This window comes from Oryx dammah, unplaced genomic scaffold, assembly GCF_014754425.2.
Source record: "Oryx dammah isolate SB20612 unplaced genomic scaffold, SCBI_Odam_1.1 HiC_scaffold_2, whole genome shotgun sequence".
Classification (NCBI taxonomy): Eukaryota; Metazoa; Chordata; class Mammalia; order Artiodactyla; family Bovidae; genus Oryx; species Oryx dammah.
This window is the reverse complement of record NW_024070186.1, coordinates 190,408,603-190,433,076: the sequence shown is the minus strand read 5'-3', so window position 1 is coordinate 190,433,076 and position 24,474 is coordinate 190,408,603. Positions and strand designations below refer to the sequence as shown.

Genomic DNA, 24,474 nt, shown 5'->3' with positions numbered 1-24,474 from the left:
CTGTCATCCCCTTCTCCTCCTTCCCCCAATCCCTTCCAGCATCAGAGTCTTTTCCAATGAGTCAACTGTTCGCATGAGGTGGCCAAAGTACGGGAGTTTCAGCTTCAGCATCAGTCCTTCCAATGAACACCCAGGACTGAGCTCCTTTAGAATGGACTGGTTGGATCTCCTTGCAGTCCAAGGGACTCTCAAGAGTCTTCTCCAACACCACAGTTCAAAAGCATCAATCCTTAAGAGTGCTTCTATGTTAACTTTGGTAAGACAGGCAAAGTTGGGAAGCAAGGGCAGGGTGACATGTATCCATGGTACCCTGGGTCTGAGGCCACTGCCCAGTCATGGTTTCCCTGTGGTCCGAAGGTGGCATCCAGCCCAGTGGCCGGGGCTGACCTTTGACCCTGAGCTGCTGCCTCAGGTGCTGACCGGCCAGCACTGGGCTCTTGCGGTCTGTCTTCTCGCCAGTCACTGGTGGTCAGAGGGCAGGTTCTGCTGTGGGATTGGGTGGGGACTGTCTAGTGGGCTGATGGGGATGCAGTGGTGGTTTGTGATTTCTGGGAGAGTGTGAAGAGGGGGTCAGTCTGGGCCCACGGTGCAGAACAGGCATCAGGCTGCAGTTGAGAGGTTCAAGCTGCTGGGGGGCCCGGAGAGGCCTGGAGGTTGCAGTTGGAGGGAGGCGGCTGGGATCCTTGGCCTCCTGAGCCCCGTGGTGCCACTCACGTTCACCCCCAAGATCTAAGGCCATGACAGTAAGAAATCTGGAGCAGAGGTGTGGTACAGATACAAATGTTTATTCTACATAAAAACTTCACAAAATGGGCAGCTGGTTGTACCAAGACCTTTGGTGAGGGGTGGGGGTAGGGTGGGGAGTCGCTGTTCAAGAAGGCAACACGGACAGTGGTCACAGTCACTGGGCAGGAGCGAAGCGGAGGGCGGGTGGGGCACAGGCCGGCCCGTCCCTCGCTGCATGCGCACGCATGCACACTCCTTGCCTGTCGACGAGGAAGAGGGCTTCTGGGTGGGGAGCACGTTTCAGACTTGAGAAGTCCTGAGCCGGTGGGGAGGAGGGAGGTGCCCCCTCCCTGGCTGAATACTGCATCTGAGACAGCCAACACCCACGTGGTGGGGATGGGGGGCGGGCAGCAAGGGTGGGACAAGATTGCAGGCCTGAAGTGACACTGACTTCTCGAGCACAGGAGAGCCGGGACCACTGTCCCACACGTGCAGCACACAATGGCTTGAGGACCCAACCTAGGGAGAGCTGATGGCCCGGGCGTGGGCTGCGCCAGTGCAGAGGCCCGACTAGGGCCTGCCCTGCTGCCCTCGCTCCAAGGGCAGGAGACCAGGCCCCTGGTCAGCCTCTTCCAGAATGTTCCCTGGGGTCAGATACAGCCCTAAGGGGTTGCTCCGGGGGCTGGAGGAACTAGGGAAGGAAGGAGGCCGAGGCAGCCGAAGACCTGTTGGGACTCTGCCCCCAGGTAGGGGAGGAAGCCGGGTCTTGACTCGGCCAAAAGCCACCCAGCCATGGCCCCTGGCAGTGATCGGCTGTTAGAGGCTTAGAGCTGGGCTGTCTCTTAGGGCCACCCCTCCCCTAAACCAAAAAGCAGCACCATGTGGCCAGCTGGTCCCCAGCCTGCAGAGGGGGGTGCCCATTCAGGGGGACAGCTGGAGAGGACACAGGATGGGGCAGGCAGGCTGGTCAGGAAGAGGCAAGGTTGGGGTCCAGAGAAAGCCTTGATCCAGGAGAGGGCAGACCCCGGGAAGGAGTGGAACGCTGAAGGTTGGGGGACAGGAGCATGGCTAACTACCCCGGGGCAGTCCTCCTCGAAGCGGAGGGGCCTGGGCCCGAGTCTGTCCCTTGCTGGCCCGTCCCCACCCAGCTGGCTCTTTCCCAGCCTGGGCCCCCTCTGCCTCTTCGGTACAGACGCACACTGTCACAAAGATCATGCACACGACGGCTCAGGGCGGGGTGGGAGCGGGGGGCCCTGTGGCAGAGAAGGAGCAGTCTGGGGTGGTGGGGAGAGAGCCCCGAGCCAGAGGGGGGGCAGCAGCCAGGGGTCTCCTGGGGTGGACCGTCCAGAGAGGAGTGGCAGGCGGGGTGGTTTCTATCCGAAGATGCCCCCGAAGGTGGAAGCGATCACGATGCCCAGGACCACACAGCAGATGACGATCATGATCTTCTTCTGCACAGGGAGGCACGGAGAGGCCTCAGAGAGCGCGGAAGGGGGTGCCGGGAGGGAGGCTGAGCCTCCTCCAGGCAGAGCTTTGAGGGGTGGGGGGCCGCTAGGGAGTAGGCTCTGGTCAGAGCTGAGGGTTGGAGAGTCTGGGGGACTGGATGAGAGAGAAAGTGATGGCCTGGACCATGTCTGGGTGGGATTTTAATGGGGCGCTGAAGGTCTGGGACTCCAGTATTCTTGCCTGAGAAATCCCATGGACAGAGGAGCCTAGTGAGCTGCAAGTCCATGTGGTCACAGAGCTGGACATGAGTTAGCAACTAGACAACAACGAAGGTCTGGGAGAGCCAGATGGAGGCTCTGGTCGGAGCAGAGGGCCGAGGGAAGGCAAAACGGGGAGGGACTTGTGATGCTTGGGGGCGGGGGACTCTATGGGTGCATGAGCATGTGGGCTCCGGCAGGACGGGACTACTCACCCGGCGAGCCTTGCTCTGGTACTTGACGGCCTTTTTGGTGTCAGACACGGCCCTCTCCACGTAGTCCACCGAATGTTCCACGTTGTACTCAATCCTGTCAATCATCTCCCCCTGCAGGGCCAGGGGCACCCCAGCTCCAGAGGGGGCCCCTCTAGGCAGTGAGGTGGCCCGAGGCAGGATTTTGGGAAAGCAGCGCCTGGGGTTAGAGAAAAGGGGAAGGTGAGGAGGAGAGGGGTCCAGGCACCCCGAGCAGCTCCCCAAAATGCAGCCATCCAGGGGCAGGAACTGGCCATGCAGCCTCAGCCAAGGGGGAGGGACCATGCAGAGGAGGCTCGTCTGAGGCTCTGACCCCAGGGCCCCAACAGAGGACAGCACCAGGCAGAGCAAGGCGGGAGTGCGAGTGGTGGTGGTGGGGGAGTCTAGCCATGGTGAGCCCTCCCCAGGCATGATGGTTCCGTCCAGTTCTGACAGCTTTTGATGCCCCTGCCCAGTCCCACAGCCCTCGTGGGCCTGGTAGTAGCCCTCAGAGGCCACTCGACCATGGCAGCTGACCGCTCTCTCCAACTCCATGGCCCCCACTGGTGGCCTCAGCACCTCTCACCCCAATGGAAGAAGCAGCTTCCTAAGGTCTCCCTGCTTCCCCACATGGACCACATCCCGCCCACACTAAGATCCTCCAACTAGAAGGGACTCCAGGGCCCAGCACTGCCTGCCAAGACCCCCCTCCCTTCCCAGTCTCCATCATCTCCAACTCTCCCTGGGCTCTCACTACCCGGAACGCCTTTCTGCTTTACAGGGAAGTCAGGCTTTTGCTGGTCCTGATCAAGACTGTGGTGTTTCTAGTCCCTCTACCTGGGCCAGCTCTTTGCTCTTCCCCTGGGGAGTCTTTGGAGTTCAAATGCCACCTCCTCAGAGAGGGCCTTCCCTAACCACCCCATCCAAAGAGATCACTGCAGTGACTGTCACTCCAAGCATGGCCCAGGGACTAGCAGCATCGGGATCACCCTTGAACTTTAAAGACATACAAATGTATGAATCCCTACCCCCAAGTCAATCCTAAAGGAAATCAACCCTGAATATTCAATGGAAGGACTGATGCTGAAGCTGAAGCTCCAGAACTCTGGCCACCTGATGCAAAGAGCTGACTCACTGGAGAAGACCCTGATGCTGGGAAAAATTGAAGGCAGGAGAAGAGGGTGGCAGAGGATGAGATAGTTGGATGGCATCACTGACTCAATGGACGTGAATTTGAGCAAACTCTGGGATATGCTGAAGGACAGGGGAGCCTGGTGTGCTGCAGTCCACAGAGTCGCAAAGAGCTGGACACGACTGAGCAACAAACCCCCACCTGCGAATCTCTGGGAATGGGGGCCAGCCCAGGGAAAGGTAGAACAAGGCCTGTGAGTGTGGCTCTTGATCACTTTCAAGGCTGAGAACCGCTGCTGTCAGGCTGCCACCCTCTAACACCTGGCACTGGTGGAGACCACGCCGTTTGTCGTTCACTGATGCTGCCCTATCGCCCAACAGACATCCGCTCTGGGGAGCAGGCCCTCAGTGGTCTTGCTCATTGCTATTCCTCTGGCTCCTAGAAAAATGCCCTTCCACGTGCCCACGTGACAAACAGCTGGTGAATGAGACAGGACGAGGCCGAGTGAAGGTGGGCAGGGCCATGCAGGGCCTGAGGTCCTGGAGAGCCAAGCAGAGCCATGCAGAGAGGATCCCTCAGGTGGGCAGTTTCAACCGCACACAGTGAGTTACCTGAAGACTGGGTCCCTCCCAGGCGGGGCAGCGTGGCGGGCAGAAAGGGGAGGGTTAGTGCAGCCCTGGGTGCTGCTGGGGGTGGGGTAGCAGGGGGGGCCCGGGCACCCACCTGGCTCTCCACGAGCATGGCCATGTCCATGAACATGTCATGCAGCTCCCGGATGCTGTTCTCCAGCTTGATGATCTCGCTGTGGCGTGTCTCAATCTCACTCAGGGCCTGCTTCGAGATGCTGGAGTCCATGATGATCTAGGAGGTACGAGCCGTGGGCTGGGACCTGGGGACCCATCGAAGGGGGAGGGGTGGGGGCCAGGACAGCAAGAGGCCAAGGGCAGAGGCCGCTGGGATGGGCAGTGGCCTGAGCAGAATGTTCTGGAAGCAGGGCCTGCTGGAGGCTTTGTCCTTAGCCACAGCCCTCCCCCCACTTTCTGTTAGGCTCCCACCATTGTTGTTGTTTAGTCACTAAGTAGTGTCTGAAACTTTTGTGACCCCGTGGACTGTAGCCCACCAGGTTCCTCTGTCCATGAGATTTCCCAGGCAAGAATATTGGAGTGGGTTGCCATTTCCTCCTCCAGGGGGATCTTCTCGACCCAGGGATCGAACCCAAGTCTCCTGCACTGGCAGGCAGATTCTTTACCACTGAGCCACCAGCGAAGTGCAGGCTCGTACTAGCCGTTACCGAATTTCTCTGAGACCTGTTCTCCTACCAGTAGATTCCTGCTTGTCACGTGGGGCTAGTAACAGTCCCCACCTGCGTCTGCACACCGTTAACGGCTGAGTGGTAGTTCTCACCACCGGTGCTGTAGGAGCCCAAAATGACTGCGCCAAGGACCCAGGCCTTGAATGGCCTTTCTCCTGAAACCTCTCCTCCTGCTTTCCTCCCACACTGAACGTAGCTGATCCCTCCTCCTAGAATCACAAGTCCACACTGCATCCCTTACCTATGTGCCACCTCCTTCGGGACGCTCCCCTGCTTGGCCTTAGCCACAGCCCTCCCCCCAGTTTCTCCCCTGCTTGGCAGCACATGGAGCTTCACTTGAATGTAGACAGGCCGAGGGCACCATGTCCTCCCGCGGGGGAAAGGGTCCTCAGGATGGTGGAAGGAGCCCCTGGCTGGTGGCAAGTGAGCACGGGGCACAAGAAGCCGACTGGGAGGAACCAGGAGACGGGTCTTACTTCCACCTTTGCCACTGCCTGTCCCCTGCCCTCTCCGGGACTCAGCCTTCTCTTCTCTAAAACCTGCCTCACGGGTGACGGTGTTCAAACACTGCCCAGACATACAGCACTTTGCACACACACCCGGGACTCCGGTGGGAGGGGTCCACACTCACCCCGGAGGCAAAGATGGCGGGGTTCCCACTCTCCAGCATGTCCTCCAGCTCCTCGCTGGTCGTGGTCCGGCCGGCTGCGAGCAGGGATCAAACTGAGCCAGGCCCTTCCGCAGAGGGGTCAGCGGCAGTCTGGCCCCGCCCCCGCCCCTCCCCGCCCCTTGAGCTTACTGATCTCCAGCTGCCTCTGGATGCGGCCCTTGCAGCGCTCGCGGTAGTCAGACTGCGTGGCGTTGTACTCGGACATCACCTCCACGAACTTCCGGGACAGCGTGGAGTGCTGGGGGCCCGAGACGGGGGTACAGGTGTCAGGCCCAGCCCCCCCCCCGGGGCCCCAGAGCCTCAGGCGCCCGGCTACACGCCCCGGAGACCCCGCCCACACCTGTGTCTTTCGGATCCTCAGGTCTGCGGAGGAGCGGTTCAGGCCTTCCTCCTGCTCGATGCTCTGCTCGATGCCTGGGGAACAGCCGGCTGCTGATAACCTGCCCCGTTCGCCGCTGCCTCGCGGCCCACACACCCGGGATCGGGCTCGGAACCTCCCCTGGAGGGACTCGTGTTGTCTGTTGAGTGGGGTCACACAGGAAGCAGAGGAAGGGGCCGCGCCACGCACTGATGCAGGAGGGGCCGGCAAAGGTTATTCCAGGCAAGATGTGTGGGTGTGTGCATGTACACTCACCTGTGAGGCCCCAGGCACACACTAAGCTGTGTAAGTGTGTGAGTGTGAGCATCTACTATGTGCTAAGCCTGGTGGGGCAGGCCCACCCCGTCCTGATTACGAAGGTTATGTACGGAACAAGGGGCGGGGCATGTCATGGGGGCGGGGCAGGTGGCCACAACCACGGGGCACAGACGTGACCCCGGCATTCCGGGGGCATGTATGCCTGTGCTCCCAGGAGTGCAGGGGGGCTCCTGCGTGGGACCAGGCAGTACCAGCCACTCCTCTAAGCCTCTTTAGCCTAAGTGGGGGACAGTGTCCAGAGCGGAACACTCCCTAGAGAAGCCACAACATCCTGAGGCCCAGCCCAGTGCCTGGCACAAACAGGCCTCGCCAGGTAGCTGCTGAGTGAATGGCATCTGGTGGTACCTTCACAAGGACAGCAAGGAAGACCCAGTGTACCCCTCTGAGTCAGGGAAACCCCCTGGGCAGTGTGGGGGAAGCAGGCCCAGAGTGCCCCCCACACCCCAGACGAGGCCTGGAGCCCAGACTCACTCTTTAACTTGGAGCGGACTTTGTTTGCAGTCTTCTTTATGTCGGACATGAGTTCCTCGAGCTCCTCCTTTGTCTCTAGGGAGGTAGAAGGGGTGTGGGTAGACACCCTGGGCTCCCCCATGGAGGCCTGAGGAGGGGCTCTGGGCAGACCCTGCGTCTTCTTGTCCCCTGGCTAAGGCCCTGCCTGCCCCTCCAATCCCGGGCTGGCCCACACCAGCTGCAGCCTCACCCCTTCTCGTGTTGTCTTCCAAGGAGCCTCCCTTCCTCCTTCGCTGGCTCCCCCCACCACCCCCTGTAGATAACAGATGGGTCTAAATTTAAGGCAGAAATAATTGTGGAGCAGCTGGTGATGCTGGAGTTGGCACTGGGGAACATTTAGTTGATACTTGCTGGAGTCGAGGGGAGTGGGCTTACCTAGCGCTACCTGGTGGCTCAGGGCGCTAAGCACCCAACTGAAGGGCTGACGGGCCAAGGGCCAAGGAGGCAGGAGCCAGACCCATCGAGCACTCTGGGCAGGGCAGACCCTGTTCTATTCACAAAGCCCTGCTCCCCAGGTCTGAGTTCAGCAAAGGCCAACTGCTGAGGGCCCGGTAGGTGGGTGGCACCTGGCCTGGGTGGGAGCTGAGAGAAGTGCTGAAGAGAGGGGGTTCCTGGGGTACGGTCAGCTCTGGAGGTGGCATGCGGCTGGGCCTAAGAGAGGGTGGAGCTGGGGGAGGGCAGTGGCATAGTTTCTGGCCCTTGTTCCAACTGGTACCATCTCCCTAAACCTGGCAGAGGCCATGGGAGTGCCCAGCTTGCCCTGTTCCCTGGGAGGGGTTCACTGGCAAAGTGGGGCAAGAAGGCTGCTTCCCTCTGGGGCACTGGGTGGAGCTCAGCCTCAGGGCACAGCCCCCCAGGACTCCACCCCTTGGAGAAACCAGGACTGAATGCCTGGATTCAACCTTTCACAACCACCCTGTGCTTGCTTCTGGGGCTGGGGCTTCTCCCCTGGGGGGACTCAGGAGGGGCATTGATAGTGGCCGATTAAGTGTGGGCAGGGCACTTCCCAAGTGGCATGTGAGTGAGTGGGAGTGGGGGCTTCCAGGAGCGGGGGTGCGTGCGCCTTATTCGCAGGAACAAAGGAAAACTCGGTTACCAGCTGCTCTGATGTCTCAGCCTCTTTTGCTCAGACCCAAAATAGCCCAGCCCGGATGGCAGTCCCTAGAGAAGGCAGAGCAAGCCTTGGCCCGGGAAAGCCCCCCACTTCCTGCCAACTTTCCTTGTGATGCCTCGCTGACCCTGCTCTGCCTCTGCCCCAGAACCCTTCATGGGGAGCCCCTCCCCCCTTGGGAAGTGCCAGGTCCTGACTGCTCAGCTCACAGGTGGCAAATTCTGTGGTCACTGCTGATATCTGACGAAGGCAACACAACACAGCTAAGGTTGGGGAGCAGGGCAACTCTGTCTCCCCATCCTACCCCTCTCTCCCCCGGCTCCCGCCTGCTCCGTCTTCCGGCAGGTGAGAGGCCAAATCCAGCTCTTTACAGTCTCACCCCACAGTCAGCCCCCTTCCTGAGCCTCACCAGGAGTGACCCACCAGGGACGTGCGCTGACCCAGATACATGTGGGCATGCAGACAAGCCATGTCACAGGACACTGTCCCTGACACACCTCCAGGTGGGGCGGGAGGGCAGCCAGGACAACCTGAGGACCGCATCGGAGGGATGCCCTGCTCTGGGGGGTCCCTGTCTCCTCTCCAACCCTTCCTGGTTCAGTCTTCCTGGCTCCCAGCTGACTCATTCTGCCTTCCAAGGGCCTGGCGCTGGGCTTGGTTGGTGTGGCACTGGGCTCAGGTCCAAACACACTTTGGGGCAGTAGAGAGATTTATTCTGGGTGCTTGAGGATGCCTGTGGGCCTGGGGTTGAGAGGCCACGGATAGAGAGGCAATGCTGGAACTGAGAATGGAATCAAGCCTTGGGTGCTATGGGCCCTAGGCCCTTCTTCCTGAACACCTGGGCAGCAGCTGGACCCTGCCCCGTGCTCTGTCCTGGGGCCCCAAGGGCTGGGGCCTTCCAAAGGAGCTGGAGAGGGGAGGTGAGCAAGCTTCGAGAACAGGCAGGCGGCAAACACACCCAATCTGATGAGTCCAGGCGGCTGGCCTGAGCCCTGGCCCATCACTGCCTCCCTGGGCTGAAGGTGAACCCCCTCTAGGGGAGGGGATCCCAGGCCAGCATGCTGTCAGCCTGGCCCATTACTAGTGTAGTAGTAATCAATGCCCCCACAGGTCAGGGGGACCTGCCTGGGGACAGAGAAAAACAGACACACACATGTTCCCTGTGCAGAGGGGGAGAGAGGTGACTTCCTGGAGCCCTGAGAATGCCCGGCTCCGAGGCACCAATGGCCCAGTGCCAGGGCCGCCAGCTTTTTCCGGAAACTGCCTGCTTGGCCGGCTTGCCCTCCCACAGCACTGATGCCTCAGAGCAGCCATCTGCTCCCCCGGGGAGGCGATGGAAAGGGAGGGGCTGGGCTGGGACGCCTCCTATTGATCACAGGCAGCTCCTCCCTCCATCCCTCCCTCCCAGAATCCAGGGCTGTCTTAGAAAGCAGCCAAGTTACCTGGAGAGGGCGAGCCAGCCCCCTGGCTCCGCCCCTCCCACCAGGCATCCCACGGTGATTAAGGCACCAAACCGCCCCTCAACCCAGGCCTGGGAAATCCTGTGTTTCCTGACCCTCCCCAACCTGGCTAGGCCCCTCAACCAGCCAGCGAGGCAGGGTGTTCCTTCCCTGGCTGCAGCGCCTTTCTGGAGGCCTGGGGGCGCCCCCAACCCCGCACACCCACACACTCACTCTCGTCAGGGTTGGGGGAGGCCAGGATGGCACTGTGTTTCCGCTTCACCTCCTCCACGTTCTCTGAGATCTTGTCAATGAAGCCGCGGATCTCCTCCACCTGTGGGCCAAGGTCAGGTGCTCTGGGGGCGGTAATCCAGGGAGGGGCCTTCTGGGGCCCAGAGGAGGGCCGGAGGAGGTCAGGGCCAGGCTGGGCAATGTTCAGGTGTGTGTATGTGGTGAAGGGGTGGGTAGTGCTGATCCAAGGATTCTTCTAGATTGGGTTGGGGGTGGGAAGGAGTGGGCAATCCCCACTTTTGCTCCCCACTGAGCCTCAGTCTATTTACCCTCAAAATGGGCTCACTACTTGGTGCCCGTGGGCTGCTGAGCTCAGGCGCGGGTATGTAAGAGCCCCGGGTTGGCTGAGAGGGGAGACGTGGCCGCCCCAGGTCTGCCGGTGTTTGGGGAGAGGCGGGGGTGCGGCTCCCACCTGCTCGAAGAATTCATCCATGAAGTGGTCTCGGTCCACAGTGACAGTGACGTCGTCATCATCATCGCTGTCCTTGGCCTGCAGGGGTGTGGACACACAAGCCCCTGTGGTAGGACCACTGGGTCCCGTGGGACCTGGGACCCCAAGCTGCCCAGGATCCCTCTACAGCAGGCTCTTCGGTTGGAGCTCTGAGGCCCAGCCATCCTTGTCCGTCCCCTTGGCAGGGACAAGGCCTGGCTGTGCCCTCAGCTCCTAGCCCCAGTGAGACCTGCAACATCCCTGGGGTTGTTCAGTCCTGTCCGACTCTTTGTGACCCCATGGACTGCAGCCCACCAGGCTTCTGTCCATGGAATTCTCCAGGCAAGAATCCTGGAGTGGGTTGCCATTCCCTTCTGCAAAGGATCTTCCTGACCCAGGGATCGAACCTGAGTCTCCCACATTGCAAGCAGAGTCTTTTACCTACCGAGCCACCAGAGAAGCCCCTAGGCCTAGGCACCAACAACACCTCCCTGCTAAAAAGTAGGATGGCTCAGATACAAGTCATGCCCAGAGCACCCAAGCTGGTCAGACAGCTACTGCCCATGGAGAGCTCTGGGAACCTCCAGGCCTGCTCCCTCAGACTGCCTGGAGACCTCTCTTGTTAGTCTTTTTTTTTTTTTTTAATATTTATTTATCTATTTCGTTGTGCAGGGATGGAACCCAGGTCCCCTGCATTGGGAGCATGGAGTCTCAGCCACTGGACTATCAGGAAGTCCCTCTCCCTGTTAGTCTTGGCATTGACCTTGATTCTCTTTCCTTCCAGGCGCACAGTTGGGTCTGGCAGGCACCAGAGGCCAGTCATATTGTCACTTGGCTCGGGGCCTGCCTTGGGTCTCAGCCACAGGTGTCAGCTCTGCCCCTCAGCCCCAGGAGCCGGCACACACAAGCCAGCCCTTCACAGGGTTGGAGGTAATTACATCTCTGACTTCCCAGCATGCCGGCCACGCTCATTACTGACCGTCTCACACCTGGAGTTAGCCAGGATTGGCCCGCTCTGCGGGCAAGGCCAAGGCCCCTCATAGCCAAGGCCAGGCTACTCAGGGTAGGACGGGCACCCGGGGTTCTCAGGCTGGGTCCTGCCCCCTCATCCTCAGTGCCCCATGGGGAGGAGGCACTGGTCCTCAGCTTAATGCTCTCTTGTGAGGATGCGGTCAGGCAGAGGGAGAGGGGAGGGGGTGCTGGGTCCCCGCCAGCTCCAAAGGGGCTGGGTTCTGTGTCCAGACAGACACTGATGGGCTGAGGGACTTCCCTCGGGGTCTGTCTGCTCCTCTATGAAATGGGGACAGTGACGCTCTGCTGGGGGAGGGCGGGCCCAGGAGTGATGGGGAACCACAGCTCGTTCTGCAAAGGACTGGGGCTCTCGGGGTCCCACCACCCCACCCAAGTGGGGCCCACCAATAGAAGGGGCCAGTTGGGAGCTTTATGGAGGCGGCCCCTCTCATCAACAGATCACACCTCCTCCCCCAGCAGCTAAAATAAGTCCTCGTTCCCACAAGTGCCTGTGGCTGCCACCAGGTGGTCCCCATCCCCCACAAAGCCCACCCTTAGCCACAGAGAATCTAGAAGCCGAGCTGGAGGAGGAGCACTCCCTAGGGAAACTGAGGCAGGGTGCGGTGGGGGCACCCAGGGCCCCCTCCACGGCAGCTGGCCAGCTTGGGAGGTGTCCCCGGAAGCTCCTGCCATTCAGCATCCTGGCCTCTCTGTCCTTCCGGTACCCAAAGGATAGGGGTGAGTGGAAAGAGGTAGAAGGAGAATTTTCCAGCTCCATTCCTTCTGGGAGTAATGACCAGCTGGAGCCCAAGACAAGTCACCAGAGATGAGACTCATCTCTGAGTCACCAGACACGAGAGTCACGGCTAGGGGCCCCTGGCTGGTGCCCCTCTCTGGGTTTCAGCTTGCCCACCTGCAAAATGGACTTGTCCTCTCCAGGCATCCAGTCAGCTCTGACCTGCTCCCTGCATGGCCTCCGTGCACAGAGGCTGGACTCGGGTAGTTTCTCCAACAGAAGGGTGGCAGGGAGATGCCACATCCTCCTCCACGATCTCCATCAATTAGGTGGCACTAGCGGTAAAGAACCCGCTTGCCGATGCAGGAGACATGGGAGACCGGAGGTTTGATCCCTGGGTTGGGAAGATCCCCTGGAGGAGGAAATGGCAACCCATGCCAGTATTCTTGCCTGGAAAATCCCATAGACAGAGGAACCCGCAGGCTACAGTCCATGGGGTGGCAAAGAGTCGGACACAACTGAGCACACACACACACATACATCAGGGCCTGACCTCACAGCCCGCGTCAACCAACCGTGGCTCTGAGCAAAAGCGGGAGTGGATGCTCCCTTCCAAGTGCTACAACTTCTTCCTCCTCAGGCTCTTTTCACTCTCACCCCTCCACCCACCCCCACTTCATCTCATTGCTCCAGTCTGAAATCTGATCCCAGCACGCCCCACCTATAACCATCTCCCGCCCCTAGAATCTGCCCACTGTCCTCCCTTCAGACCCCAGGCGGCATCCCCCGCCTACAGTGCTGATTCCGTGAAACCGACATTCCCTTCTTCATTAGATGCCACCTCTTTCGGAAGCCTTCCTCACCTCCCCAGGGATGGGATCTCGCTCCTCTCGTTCCCCACACCCTATTCACATCCCTACTGGAGCCACTGCAACACACTCTGAAGCCCTGGGAGACCTGAAAAGTCACCCTGGGCACAGCTTCTAGTCTCAGCTTTCACACCTCCAGTGGTGGAGAGCTCACTAGCTCCCCCAGGCTCTTCTGTCTATCTAGGGCAGCCTCAACTGTTAGAAAGCCCTTCCCTTTCCTACAAGTTGGCCCCAGGCCATAGAGAACCTGTTGGTGCCCTCTCCCTGGGCTGGCCCTGCCAGAAATCTGAGGGCCAGAGATCTAAGGGTAGCATCTGCATCCTCCCTGGTTTTTTCTTCTCAAGTTGACCAAGTTCCCTCCGCTTTAGATCCTTCCCGGAGGCCTTAAGTCGAAACCCCCGCCCCAGATCTGTTCTACTTACTCTCTGTCTTCTCCAGCAGGACAAGATAGAAACTGAATCTGCTGCTGACTGTGGTCGGAGCAGGGCCAAAGCTCTGACCCACCACCTCCCTCTTTCTACAAAGTCGACCTCTGTTAATGCAGCCAGAGATCACAGAAGTCATCACACAGTTCTTCCTGCCAAGGAAGAAGCCCTTGCCCTCCCTGTTTACTTGGTTGGCTTTTGGGCTCAAATGAAGGATCTTCATTTGTTCCGATCCGTGTCCCAGTCTGTGAGAATCTGATGGTTTATGCCTTTGTCGCCCCCTCCTACTTTATCCCCATCTATGCCAAGGCCCTGATTGATTAGGACCCCAGCTCCCTTGGGAATCGGCCAACCCTCTCAAAGTGGCAGTCACAGCTCTGGAAAGATGGCTGGACTAGAGTCGGGGACCGGAGAGGCTGTGGTGCAGAGGCGGCAGCTGGAGTCGTGAGGCAGTTACAAGCTCTGAGGTACAACCGTCTTCCGACAAACTCCCCCAGACATCACGTGGGCACCTTGCCAACCACCTGGCCAGAACTAAGTCCCCGTTCTTAAAGAGTCTCCCAAGCCAGAAACAGAGGGGCATCCACACTCTTCTTCCTTCTCTCATATCCAACCAACATCCAATTGGCCCTGGTGTTTGTTTTTTGATCCTGTTGTTTTTAATTCGTGGCTTCCCAGGTGGCTCAGTGATAAAGAAGCTGCCTGCCCTTGCAGGAGATGTGGGTTTGATCCCTGATTTGGGAAGATCCCCTGGAGGAGGAAACAGCAACCCATTCCAGCATTCTTGCTTGGAAGATCCCATGGACAGAGGAGCCTGGTGGGCTACAGTCCACGGGGTCACAAAGAGTCGGACATGACTGAGCATGCATGCACATTTTAAAGTATCTTTCAGGGGTTCTCAACCTTGGTCCAGCAACAGAGTCCCTTGGGGGTAGTTTTTTTTTTAAACAAACAAACAAAAAACCAGCTTCCAGACCAAATGAGAATCTATGGGGGTGGCGCTGGTGAGGTTTTTTTTTTTCTTATAGCCCCCCAGGATTGGGAACCACTGGCCTGTTCTCTAGCCACCTGGCTATCTTGGCTCTGGTCTCATCGCCTCCAGCCTGAGCAATCAGGAAAGGAAGTCAGGGTGTGTGTGAGCACTGCCCCCACCACAGGGACCTGTTGAGACAGGGGAGGGGATCCCACTAGAAGCCCTCACTGTGAAGCCCTGGTGGTCTCTCTGGGCAGAGGCACCAGGATTCCACGATCCCTTCCTGGAAATAAGAGTGTGATTCCTCCAAGAGGTGCGGAGGCCAGGCAGCCTCCAGGCCCGTCCCGGGAGATGGCAGCCGGCCAGCAGGCACGGTTGATTCATTGCTGCTGGAGCAGGAGTTGCTGTTGTCTGTCTTGAGGGCTATTTTTTTTTCCCCTTCTTTTTAATGACTAATCAAAGCCTATCTCACTAAAGCAGAGAGGCCCAGAGCTGAGTCAGGGGTGTGCAAGAGACTGAGCTAGGTCTCCAGAAAGAAAGGACTCTCTCTGACCCCTTCCTCTCTTCCCCACCCACCAGGTCGCCTCTGCCAGTCTACCCCTTAGCAGGGCCCCAGCACAACTCAGGGAAGCAGCTCCAGGGTGTGGGGAGGGGCTGGGCTCTGCCTCCCTCCAGGTGCTGTGTGACCTGAGATGAACTCCTGGCCCTTTCTGGACCTCAGTTTTCCACTTTGTAGAACAGGAAGTGGCACTAGACAGTCCCTGGACACCATCTGCACCTCAGATGAACATGTGCCCAAATTCATTATTATTAATAATTTTTTTAAAGAAATTCCAAGGAGGTGATGGGAAGGAAGGAAGGGCCCTTAGCCTGGGTCTATTCTTACACCCCCCTTTCTTCTGCTCTGCAGGGCGAAGTGGGCAGGCTCCATTATGCAGACAAATGAGCATAAGGTTAAGGCACCCACCTGCCTGTTCTTGCTCCGAGGCCCTCAGTCCCTTCAGTCGGCAGAGGGGGCACTGGCTTCACCACTCAGGCCCACCTGCTGCCCCGGTGAGCGAGCGGGGACCCTGGGTGTCAGGCCCAGGCACCGCCAGCCCCTCTCCCTTTTCTCACAGGGGTCCCTTATATTGGCCCATCCTCCCGCCTCCCAGTCGAATCCAGCCCCTCCCCCGAGGCATCCCAGTCCTCTTCTCCCAGGAAGGTTCCTGCTCTGCCCCACGCTCCCTCCTCTCTCTGGCTTCTGGCTCCTGCCATAGGCCCCCGCTGTGTCACATGGCTCAGGAGGTACATAAACACTGTTTTGGGCCCAGGGAGGGGTGTCAGCTCCAAGCAGTCCTCGGAAAGAATACTGGGGAGACCTCTGAACAGGGGGATGGAGGTAGCTGCTGGCCAGGCTGGGGCTGCCTGGGGACACCTGTCCCCCAAATCCCCCTGGTTTTATACACTCTGGTCGCACACGTCCACACCCCTCCTTGGGCTCCAGGTTGCCCTTTTGATCTCCGAGGGCTGTTGGACGCTTTCAGGCCCCCACACTGGCCCTGGATGACCCCTTCCTTCTCTCTCTGCAGGAGAGGATCAGCCCCCGTGAGAGATGAGGAGGGCTGGAGAAGGCTGGAGGGCTGGGCCCGGCCTGCAGTGCGGAGGAAACATGCCAGCTCCTTCCCCAAGTGTGACTTTTATAAATAAGCTCCCTTCGCTTGCTTTCCTTCTTCCAAATGTGGTGGCGTGGGGTGAGGAAGGAGGAGGGGGGGGGAGGGAGGGGGATGGAGGGGGGGATGGTGCAAGCAGCTGTCCCAAGCACCACCCTCTGTCCAGCCTAGCCAGCACTGGCCTCTCGGTTCCTTGGGGATTCTGGTTCCTGGGGGTCAAGGTCTCCCCCAGATATGGAATCGGAGTCTGGAGACCTGTGACCGCTTGCCCTGAGAAGCTAGGTTCTCAGTTTTCCTATCCCTACTTCCTAGATGGGAATCTGTGCAGCCCAAAGGAAGACTTGTGGGAACGGCCGCCCCCCCAGACTAACAGTTGCACCCCACTCAGTGTGGGCTCCTTCCAGCCGATCCTCAAGGGTGCTAGCAGCCCCTGAAGGACAGGGCCACCCAGCCACGAGTACAGCAGCCTGCGTGGGGAGTGAACACCTGGAATGGGGGAACGTCTGCAGAGGATGCCTCCGATTACTGTAGAGAAGCCAGGCCTCATCACCTAAAGACGGGCCTGGCTAGGGTGTGCATGTATATGTGCTGGGGCGGGGGAGGGATTCACCAGAGCAAAGACCGGGCCTCAAGCTCCTACAGTCCAGTGTCTCTTAGGCCTTAGGTCTCAGCCACGTCTAAGTCTGACTGTTTTCAGGCCTAGGTAAGGCCCCTTTCCCTCATCCCACTTGATCTGCCAGGCTAGCCACATCTCTCTCTCTCTCTCGTGCCTGTTTTCCCTTCAGTGAAGGGGATGAAGGTGATGAGTCAGAAGACATCAGATGTCAAGGGCTCTGTTCCCTCTGAGCACTGGTGCTCCCACAGACACTCTGGTCTGACCCACCAGGCACTCAAACACCAGGAAATGCACTACACACCCTTCATCCCCAAGATAACAACACTCCTTCTGATTCAACCGAGCACAGGAAACTTGAGGGCAACCGCAAGGCTGGCGGGGGAAGTGTTTATAGACATCATATTCGACATGAGGGACCATCTTCTTCCTTTGAAACCTCCAGGGATTTACCCTGGCCGGGGGGGGGGGGGTGGGGGGTGGGCACTCAGCCAGGAATAATACAGGTCTAATGGGAGAGTGGGGGCTGGCAGCCAGAGCAAGGGGGTGATGGAGGCAGGAGGGCACAGCTGCCAGCCCCAGGCTGCCCAGGAGACAAGACTGGTACAATAGGGGAGAGCCAGGCCCAAGTGCAGGGAAGCTGTGTGCAGAGAGGACCAGCCATGGGGTCACAAACCCAAAGGATACTTGGGACTTTCCATATAAGGGGACCAGGTCTCCGGCTCTAAGCTGGGTAGCAGGGGAAGGGTTCTAGGGAGACTCTGCCCCCACCCCCCACCCCTGCAAGAAGTCAGCAGGGTGGTCAGCCAGGGCCTCAGAGGAGCCTCAACCTGGTCTAGAGCCCTGATGTCCGGGTTCCCCACAGGCAGGCTTCACTTCCTTCTCTGCACGGTCCCGGCCCCGTATCCCCTCCCAAGATTGCCATCTTTAAGGGCAGAGGTGCGAACACCCCGGTTAAGAGCAGAGGCCAGGGGAGAGGGGCTTTGATGATAAGGAGCAGGCGCAGGGGTCTCTGTCTAGGCTGGCAGAGGGCGGGCTCTGACTCGAAACCTTTGCGCATCCTTCTGCTCCCGGCACCGGAACCACGCCCCAGAAGCCACACCCCAATGGCCTCCGAAACACAGGTGGAAAAAAATAGGTTCAAGCCGGAATCCGATCTGGAAACCCAGGAAGGGTCTGGAAACGCCGGCTCCCGGCTGCCTGGAAGCCAAGAAGAGGGAACGAGAGCGGGCCTGACCCCTCCCGGCTCGGGCAGGGCAGCAGCCGCCGATCACCACCGGCTGGGGAGCCACAGGTGATGGGAGCTACAGGTGACGGAAGGTGATGGGGGCGGCGGCCGTCCGGCGAGACAGCGCCCGCCCGAGGAGCCTGGCCCCACCCGAGCGGCCGGGTTCTGCAGCGCGCCCCGCAGCCGAGCTCTGGACAGGGGACCGCCCCCGGCCCCTTCCCTTCCCACAGGTCCCGCCGTCGGTCTAAACCAGAGGGAGGGCAGGAGGGTCAGTGAGGAGGCACGGCGGGGAGACAAGGGTCGGGACCTGCTCCACCGGGCGACGGGGAGCCCAAGCTTCGGTCCCGCCACCGATATTCCACAATATCCCTCCGAAAACAAGGGGGGCGCCGAAAAGTTTATCTAGGACCCCAGGTTCCAGCCGCCAGCCCGCGGGCCATCTCAGCCGAGCTCACGCGAGCTCGTGACCCCAGTGGGTCCGAGGGGCGGGACCCGGAGTGCGGTCGGGGTCCCCGGCTCGGGACCGCTCGCTCCCGTCCTGGCCGGGGACGCAGGGGCGACCGCCCCAGGGCCGCCAGAGTGGGTCGGGAAGCGGCCCGGGCGCTGGGCGCCGGCGGCCAGCGGCGCCGCGCAGGGGCCGGACTCACCGTGCGGAGCTCCTGGGTTCGGTCCTTCATGCTCCCGGGAGTGGCAGCAGCGCCGGCTGCAGCCCGGTGAGCCCCGCATGCGCGGCGGCCGCCCCGCGGCTGCGCAGCGCCAGCCCGGCCCCGCCCCGGCCCCCGGGACCCCGGCCCAGCCCCCAGCCCGGCCCCGCCCCGCGCCTGCCCCGCCCCAGTGGGTCCCAGCCGAGAGCCCAGCTCTGGGGCTCTTGGCACCCAGGCTCCCACCCCATCCCGCTTAAGGTGCTCCGAAGGGGCTGAAGGGTCACAGACCCGGGACCTCGTTCCCTTGCGTTCCCAACATCCGTTCGATCCCTCCCGGAGGTCGCTCCCCGGAGCTGCTGCTCCGTCCCATCCCAATCCTCCCTCGACTCAACCGCTCAGCATCCCTCCTTCTGGACGCAGACAATGTTTCTGGATCTTCACCTCCAGAGCGCCTCACATCTCTGCTAGAGGCCAGACACCACCTCCCCCCTTAGTCACCCCCTCCCCAAACCTCCAGAGTTCCAGTCTTTGTGGCTCCCACCCCTCCGGCCTTACCCCCAGTATCTCATCCAGACTCAGGCTCAGGGCCCCTCTTTCCCCAGGATTTCTCAGTTCACAATCTGATGCTGAGTGACCACCTCGTTTAGTTTCTACTCTCAGCAAGATTGCAGGAACCCCTCCTTTTTGGGGGAAGGAGATCTAGGTTATTGCCCCATCTCGTTCTCCTTCCCCTGTATTCCCAACCCTGCATCCCAGCCCCAAGCCTGAGAGCTTATTTCCTATCTAGAAGCTGAGGGTAGCTAAGCAGGGGCCCAGCTCCACTGGACTAATGGGAAGATCTTCGCCACGCTGGAGGGGGCTGGTGGCTGGGGGTCAGTCAGTAGCAGAGGCTCCTTTCTGGGTTCCTGGCAGCCTCTTGTTGAGCCGCAGCCACTCGCACACCCCCAGCTGCCCCCTCCGTGCCCTGGCCTAGACGCTCTTGACCTGGAGCCAAGCATTCCCCTTTCCCCTCCCTGGGGGCTGCCAAAGGTGTTGCTCTGGAGTTGAGCCAGCCCCCTGCTGTGCAGTGTGTCAGAGCCTGGCACTTCTCCCAGACTGTGGGCTCAGGTTAGCTGGCTGGCAGACGGGCTGGAGGCACTGTTCCAGCCATCCCTCCTTCCCTGGAAAATCCGGCCCAAAGCTAGCTCAGATGTAGCCTGGCCTGAGAGACAGCCACACCCCTTCCACTTGCCCAGACCTCAATCTTGAGTGACCCACACAGCAAGTGCTGGTGGTGCCCTGTTTGACAGATGCGAGACCGGGACTCATCTACTAGGGGGCTTGCCCAGGGTTACAGGGGACAGGTGGAAGGGAGAGTGCTGATTCCTGGTCCAGGGTGCTTTCCTGTGTGCAGGGTGACTCAGTGGGGTGAGTCATGGGTGCAGACCTGGAGCCCGTTGTCTGGCCCTGTGGGGGAGAGGACAGAAGGGGAGACACAGCTCCTGCCCTCAGAGAGTCCTGGTATCATGCCAAGCATCCCTAATTGAGATGCATATTAAATGGTAGCGTGAAAAATTAATAAAGAATGAATGTGTGCCCTTTACCTTAAACTACCTTTCTGATACAGGTCTTACGCTCATTCATTCATTCATCAAACATTAGCTGGGAATGCATGTTCTGGGACCACTGTTCTGCACTTAAGGTGCTCCTGGGTGGTGGGAGGGACATGATTTCAATGTGTGAGGGATTCAGGGTGGCTTCCCAGAGACAGTGAGGTTTGAGCTGGATGTTGAAGGAGTGGCGTGCAGCAGACAGTGGTGCAGGCTTTCTGGACAGAAGGAGCGTGCCCAGACACTTGGCGTGGGAGTGGGGAGCAACCAGAGAACCTCAGGAACCTTCTGTGATGCTCAGGCACAGGGGTAAGCATGGGTGGGAGATAAGGCTGGTGAGAGAGGCCTTGAATGTTAAAATTCACCATGCAGACAAGGCTGGAAGGCAATCAAAGGTCCAACTTTCACTCCCTTAATCAAAAAGTATTCATTGAGCATATACTGTGCTGTGCTAAGTTGCTTCAGTCGTGTCCAACTCTTTCCAACTCTATGGACTGAAGCCCGTCGGCCGCCTCTGTCCCTGGGATTCTCCAGGCAAGAATACTGGAGTGGGTTGCTATGCCCTCCTCCAGGGGATCTTCTCTAGACAAGGATCAAACCTGTGTCTCTTAACATCTCCTGCACTGACAGGTAGATTCTTTACCACTGGCGCCATCTGGGAAGCCCTGAGCAACTGACACTTTCACCGAGCATCTACTATGTGCTAGTTATTCTAGATGTTGGACATGTGACAGACAAAAGTCCTTGTGCTCGTGGGGTTCTGGGAGAGGAAAGAGATGATAAATAACATATATAATGGTGATAATATGCTATGGAGAAGATAAAGTAGGACAGAAGGGTTAGGGTGCTGGCTTTGAGGGAGTGAGCCACATGAGTCTCTGGGGGAAGAGCATTCTGGCAGAGGAAGCCTCAGGTGCAACGACCAGGAGCAGGGAGTATGCCTGGCATATGAGAGAGACAGCAAGGAGGTGAGGATGCCTGGAGCATGGTAGGTGAGGAAGAGCTCCAAGGAGGTGGAGTCAGAGTAGATGGAGGGGCCTTGGAAGGAACTGTGTCCCTTGACTTTGCCTCTGAGATGGATGGGAGCCCCCAGAGGGTTTTGAGCAGAGGACCTGATCCATCTTGGACTTCAGCAGGATTGCTCTGATTGCTGGGTGGAGAGTGGACGGAAGAGGACGTAGGAGGAAGCAGGGATGCATTTAGGAAGTGATTGCTATTGTGTGTGTGGCTGGGACAAAGGTGATGGCAGTGGTGGTGATGCGAAGTGGTCACATCCTGGAAACATTTTCTTTTTATTTATTTAACTTTACTTGTTGGCTGCATCTTGTGGCTTGTGGGACTTCAGATCCCTGACCAGGAACTGAAACCAGGCTATGGTAGTGAAAGGTTTGAGTCCTAACCACTGGACCTCCAGGGAATTCCCCTGGATACATTTTTTTATTTTTTCTTTTTTTGCCTGCACCACGAAGCTTGTGGGATCTTAGCATTTATCCTGACTACAGCATTTATTGTACTGTGTGGATATAGTGTGTGTTAGGTGTCTGTCCCCTCGTTGGATGGGGACACCTAAAGGAAAGGAGGGGTGCTAGTGGTAAAGAACCTGCCTGCCAATGCGGGAGATATGAGACTCGGGTTTGATCCCTGGGTTGGAAAGATCCCCTGGAGGAGGGTATGGCACTCCAGGATTCTTGCCTGGAGAATCCCATGGACAGAGGAGCCTGGTCGGCTACAGTCCATGGGGTCACAAAGAGTGGGACATGACTGAGCAACTCAGCAGCGCAAAGGAAGGAATTGGGTCACGCTCTTGTTGATTCCGCAGGGGTGGCATAGAAAGTATGTTTGCAGAGTAAGCGATAAGCATTGGCACGCGTGGACGAGCCGTGTTCCTGTAAAGGAGCACTGAGGGACAGGTTGGGCATCTGGAAGCCCCCTAAGCCCAGGCACGGTTTGGGGTTTCCGTTTTATGGGCTGGGAGGGTGCAGGTGGTGGTCCTTGTCCACCAGATGGCTGATATTGGCAACTGCTGCCACCTGCTGGGCAAAGCCAGTGTTGCCTCGGCCATGCCCTTGCCTTGGAGCACCTATGTGCCCAGGTTGGGATGATGACAATCATCACCTGTCCTCCAAACTGGTGGGAGAGACACCCTGACCATGACAAGACAATGATGGGGAAGTCCAGGGGCTGTGGGGTCAGGAGGAGGAATGGAAGGCAGCTTATATAGGATTTGGGAACAGAACTGTCCTTGGGGCCGACTTGTGGGGGCTGCAGAGCAGGAAGGGGCAGCTGACCCAGGCTCCATGGCTGGGGGAAGTGTGTGTGTGTGTGTGTGTGTGTGACATGGTTTCTAAGCCACCTAGCCCTTGCAACGGAGAAGGCAATGGCAACCCACTCCAGTACTCTAGCCGCCTGGAAAATCCCATGGACGGAGGAGCCTGGTAGGCTGCCGTCCATGGGGTCACTAAGAGTCGGACACGACTGAGCGACTTCACTTTCACTTTTCACTTTCATGCATTGGAGAAGGAAATGGCAACCCGCTCCAGTGTTCTTGCCTGGAGAATCCCAAGGACGGGGGAGCCTGGTGGGCTGCCGTCTCTGGGGTCGCAGAGTTGGACATGACTGAAGCGACTTAGCAGTAGCAGCAGTAACCCTTGCAAACCCAAGCTGTTTTGGCCACCAAGCCTGGCCCTGTTCACCAGGCAGCTCTCCTTCTTCCAGGCTCCAGACTCCCAGCCCACCGTCAACCTGTAACCATCTTCCAGTTCAGTCTTGAGGCTTGGGCTCAGCCATGCTGGGGGTGCAGTGGAGGAGGGAGACTCAGGGAGTAGGCAGCTGGGGAAGGAGTCTCACTGCTCAGCACATGATATTGGAGGTAGGGTGGGTGATGGAATTGACAATATGCTTGAATACATTGCCCTCCTTTTCCCAACGAGATATTTTTAAAAAGGGAATTTGGCCCACTATTCTAATTAAACATTTAGGAATGCAGATGAAACACGCAACTCTCTGGTTATGATATTTAGTGAAAACATTTCATGTTGAAAGTTATTTTTTTCAAATTGTAAGATTTTAAAGCACATCTTTTTAAGAATCACTTTATTTCAAAGGCAATTCTTTTCCATGCTCACGGTTTGTGAAAGTTGATTTACACCCTTCACTTGCATTTGTGCTTCTGATTGGCATCTGCCATGAGCCATACCTAGTCCCTCATTTGACTTCCCCCATAGTTTTCTCGAATGTGTCATCTTCACTTGTGTTTGGAAATACAGACCTTTTGAATCCATAAATGATGCTGTTGCTGGAAAAATTATTCCAAGTCATGAGAATGGCTATTTTTCATCTAAGTGGTGGGTAAATATTTGCGGTATCCCTAGGGTAGCACAGAATTACATAAACTAGCAGAGTCTCCTGGACTTTTCTTATTCTCCTTCTCTTTCTTCACAGAACTTCTTACCATCTGGTGTACTTTTCTGTTTATTGTCTGTCTCCCTTCCCTAGAACGTGAGCTCGGGGAGGCCAGGGAACTTTGTCTGTCTTCCTGCTTTCCATCACCTGGAAATATGCCTGAAGCAATAGTAGGTGCTCAGTAAATACCTGTGGAATGAATGAATATAAAAGCAGAGATATTACTTTGCCGACTAAGGTCCGTCTAGTCAAGGCTATGGTTTTTCCTGTGGTCATGTATGGATGTGAGAGTTGGACTGTGAAGAAAGCTGAGCACTGAAGAATTGATGCTTTTGAACTGTGGTGTTGGAGAAGACTCTTGAGAGTCCCTTGGACTGCAAGGAGATCCAACCAGTCCATTCTGAAGGAGATCAGCCCTGGGATTTCTTTGGAAGGAATAATGCTAAAGCTGAAGCTCCAGTACTTTGGCTACCTCATGAGAAGAGTTGACTCATTGGAAAAGACTCTGATGCTGGGAGGGATTGGGGGCAGGAGGAGAAGGAGAATGACAGAGGATGAGATGGCTGGATGGCATCACTGACTCGATGGACTTGAGTCTGAGTGAACTCCGGGAGTTGGTGATGGACAGGGAGGCCTGGCGTGCTGCAATTCATGGGGTCGCAAAGAGTCGGACATGACTGAGCGACTGAACTGAACTGAACTGAACTGAACTGAAGGCTCTTAGAGGGACTTCCCTGGTGGTCCAGTGGTTAGGTCTTGTCTTCCAATGCAGGGGTTGTGGGTTTTATCCCTGATTAGGGAACTAAGATCCCACATATAGTGGAGCACCACCCACCCTGGAAAAAAAATCTCTTAGAAATGTCTGATAGCCCAATGGCAGCCAGGGCCATGTATGCAGATAGGATTGGAGTCTGGTGAGAAGGCAGCCCTGCTGGACCCTAACCCCTTGTAAGCAGGGCATTTAAGTCGGGGGCAGCCTGTTGTCTCAGGGGATTAGCTACATACATTGAACAAATTACAAGAATATATTGAAGACAACTGGGGAAAAGGGAGTGAAAATCTGGAAAGGAGGAAAGCTACG

The 24,474-nt window shown here is 58.0% G+C and overlaps 1 protein-coding gene and 1 long non-coding RNA gene across 3 annotated transcripts; one reads left to right on the top strand and one right to left on the bottom strand.

Moving 5' to 3' along the window:
- Nucleotides 1-769: 769 nt before the first annotated feature.
- STX1A (syntaxin 1A) lies at nucleotides 770-18,514 on the bottom strand. Of its 2 annotated transcripts, none has more exons than XR_005724555.1 (10): nucleotides 18,406-18,502; nucleotides 10,234-10,311; nucleotides 9,765-9,864; nucleotides 6,942-7,016; nucleotides 6,114-6,187; nucleotides 5,903-6,011; nucleotides 5,735-5,808; nucleotides 4,515-4,652; nucleotides 2,645-2,840; nucleotides 770-2,177 (listed from the first exon to the last, which is right to left on the bottom strand). XR_005724555.1 is itself a non-coding variant. In XM_040261043.1 (10 exons), the coding sequence occupies exons 1-10, from the start codon at nucleotides 18,433-18,435 to the stop codon at nucleotides 2,100-2,102; spliced, it is 867 nt and encodes a 288-aa protein (XP_040116977.1). In that variant the 5' UTR covers nucleotides 18,436-18,514; the 3' UTR covers nucleotides 770-2,099. The 2 variants fall into 2 exon arrangements, 1 of the variants encoding a protein (XP_040116977.1); XM_040261043.1 differs by having other exon boundaries at nucleotides 2,645-2,755; nucleotides 18,406-18,514.
- On the top strand, nucleotides 15,041-15,969 carry LOC120878478. The gene is made up of 2 exons (XR_005724556.1): nucleotides 15,041-15,318; nucleotides 15,837-15,969. It is a non-coding gene; the product is annotated as an uncharacterized LOC120878478 (long non-coding RNA).
- Nucleotides 18,515-24,474: the final 5,960 nt, after the last annotated feature.

What these genes read in the sequence shown, in the direction of transcription:
- STX1A (XM_040261043.1), bottom strand. Translation starts at nt 18,435, where the DNA reads ATGAAGGACCGAACCCAGGAGCTCCGCACG. An exon ending in GAACCCAGGAGCTCCGCACG is followed by an intron (nt 10,312 to 18,405) that starts GTGAGTCCGGCC and finishes ACACCCCTGCAG; the next exon opens with GCCAAGGACAGCGATGATGA. An exon ending in TGGATGAATTCTTCGAGCAG is followed by an intron (nt 9,865 to 10,233) that starts GTGGGAGCCGCA and finishes CTTGGCCCACAG; the next exon opens with GTGGAGGAGATCCGCGGCTT.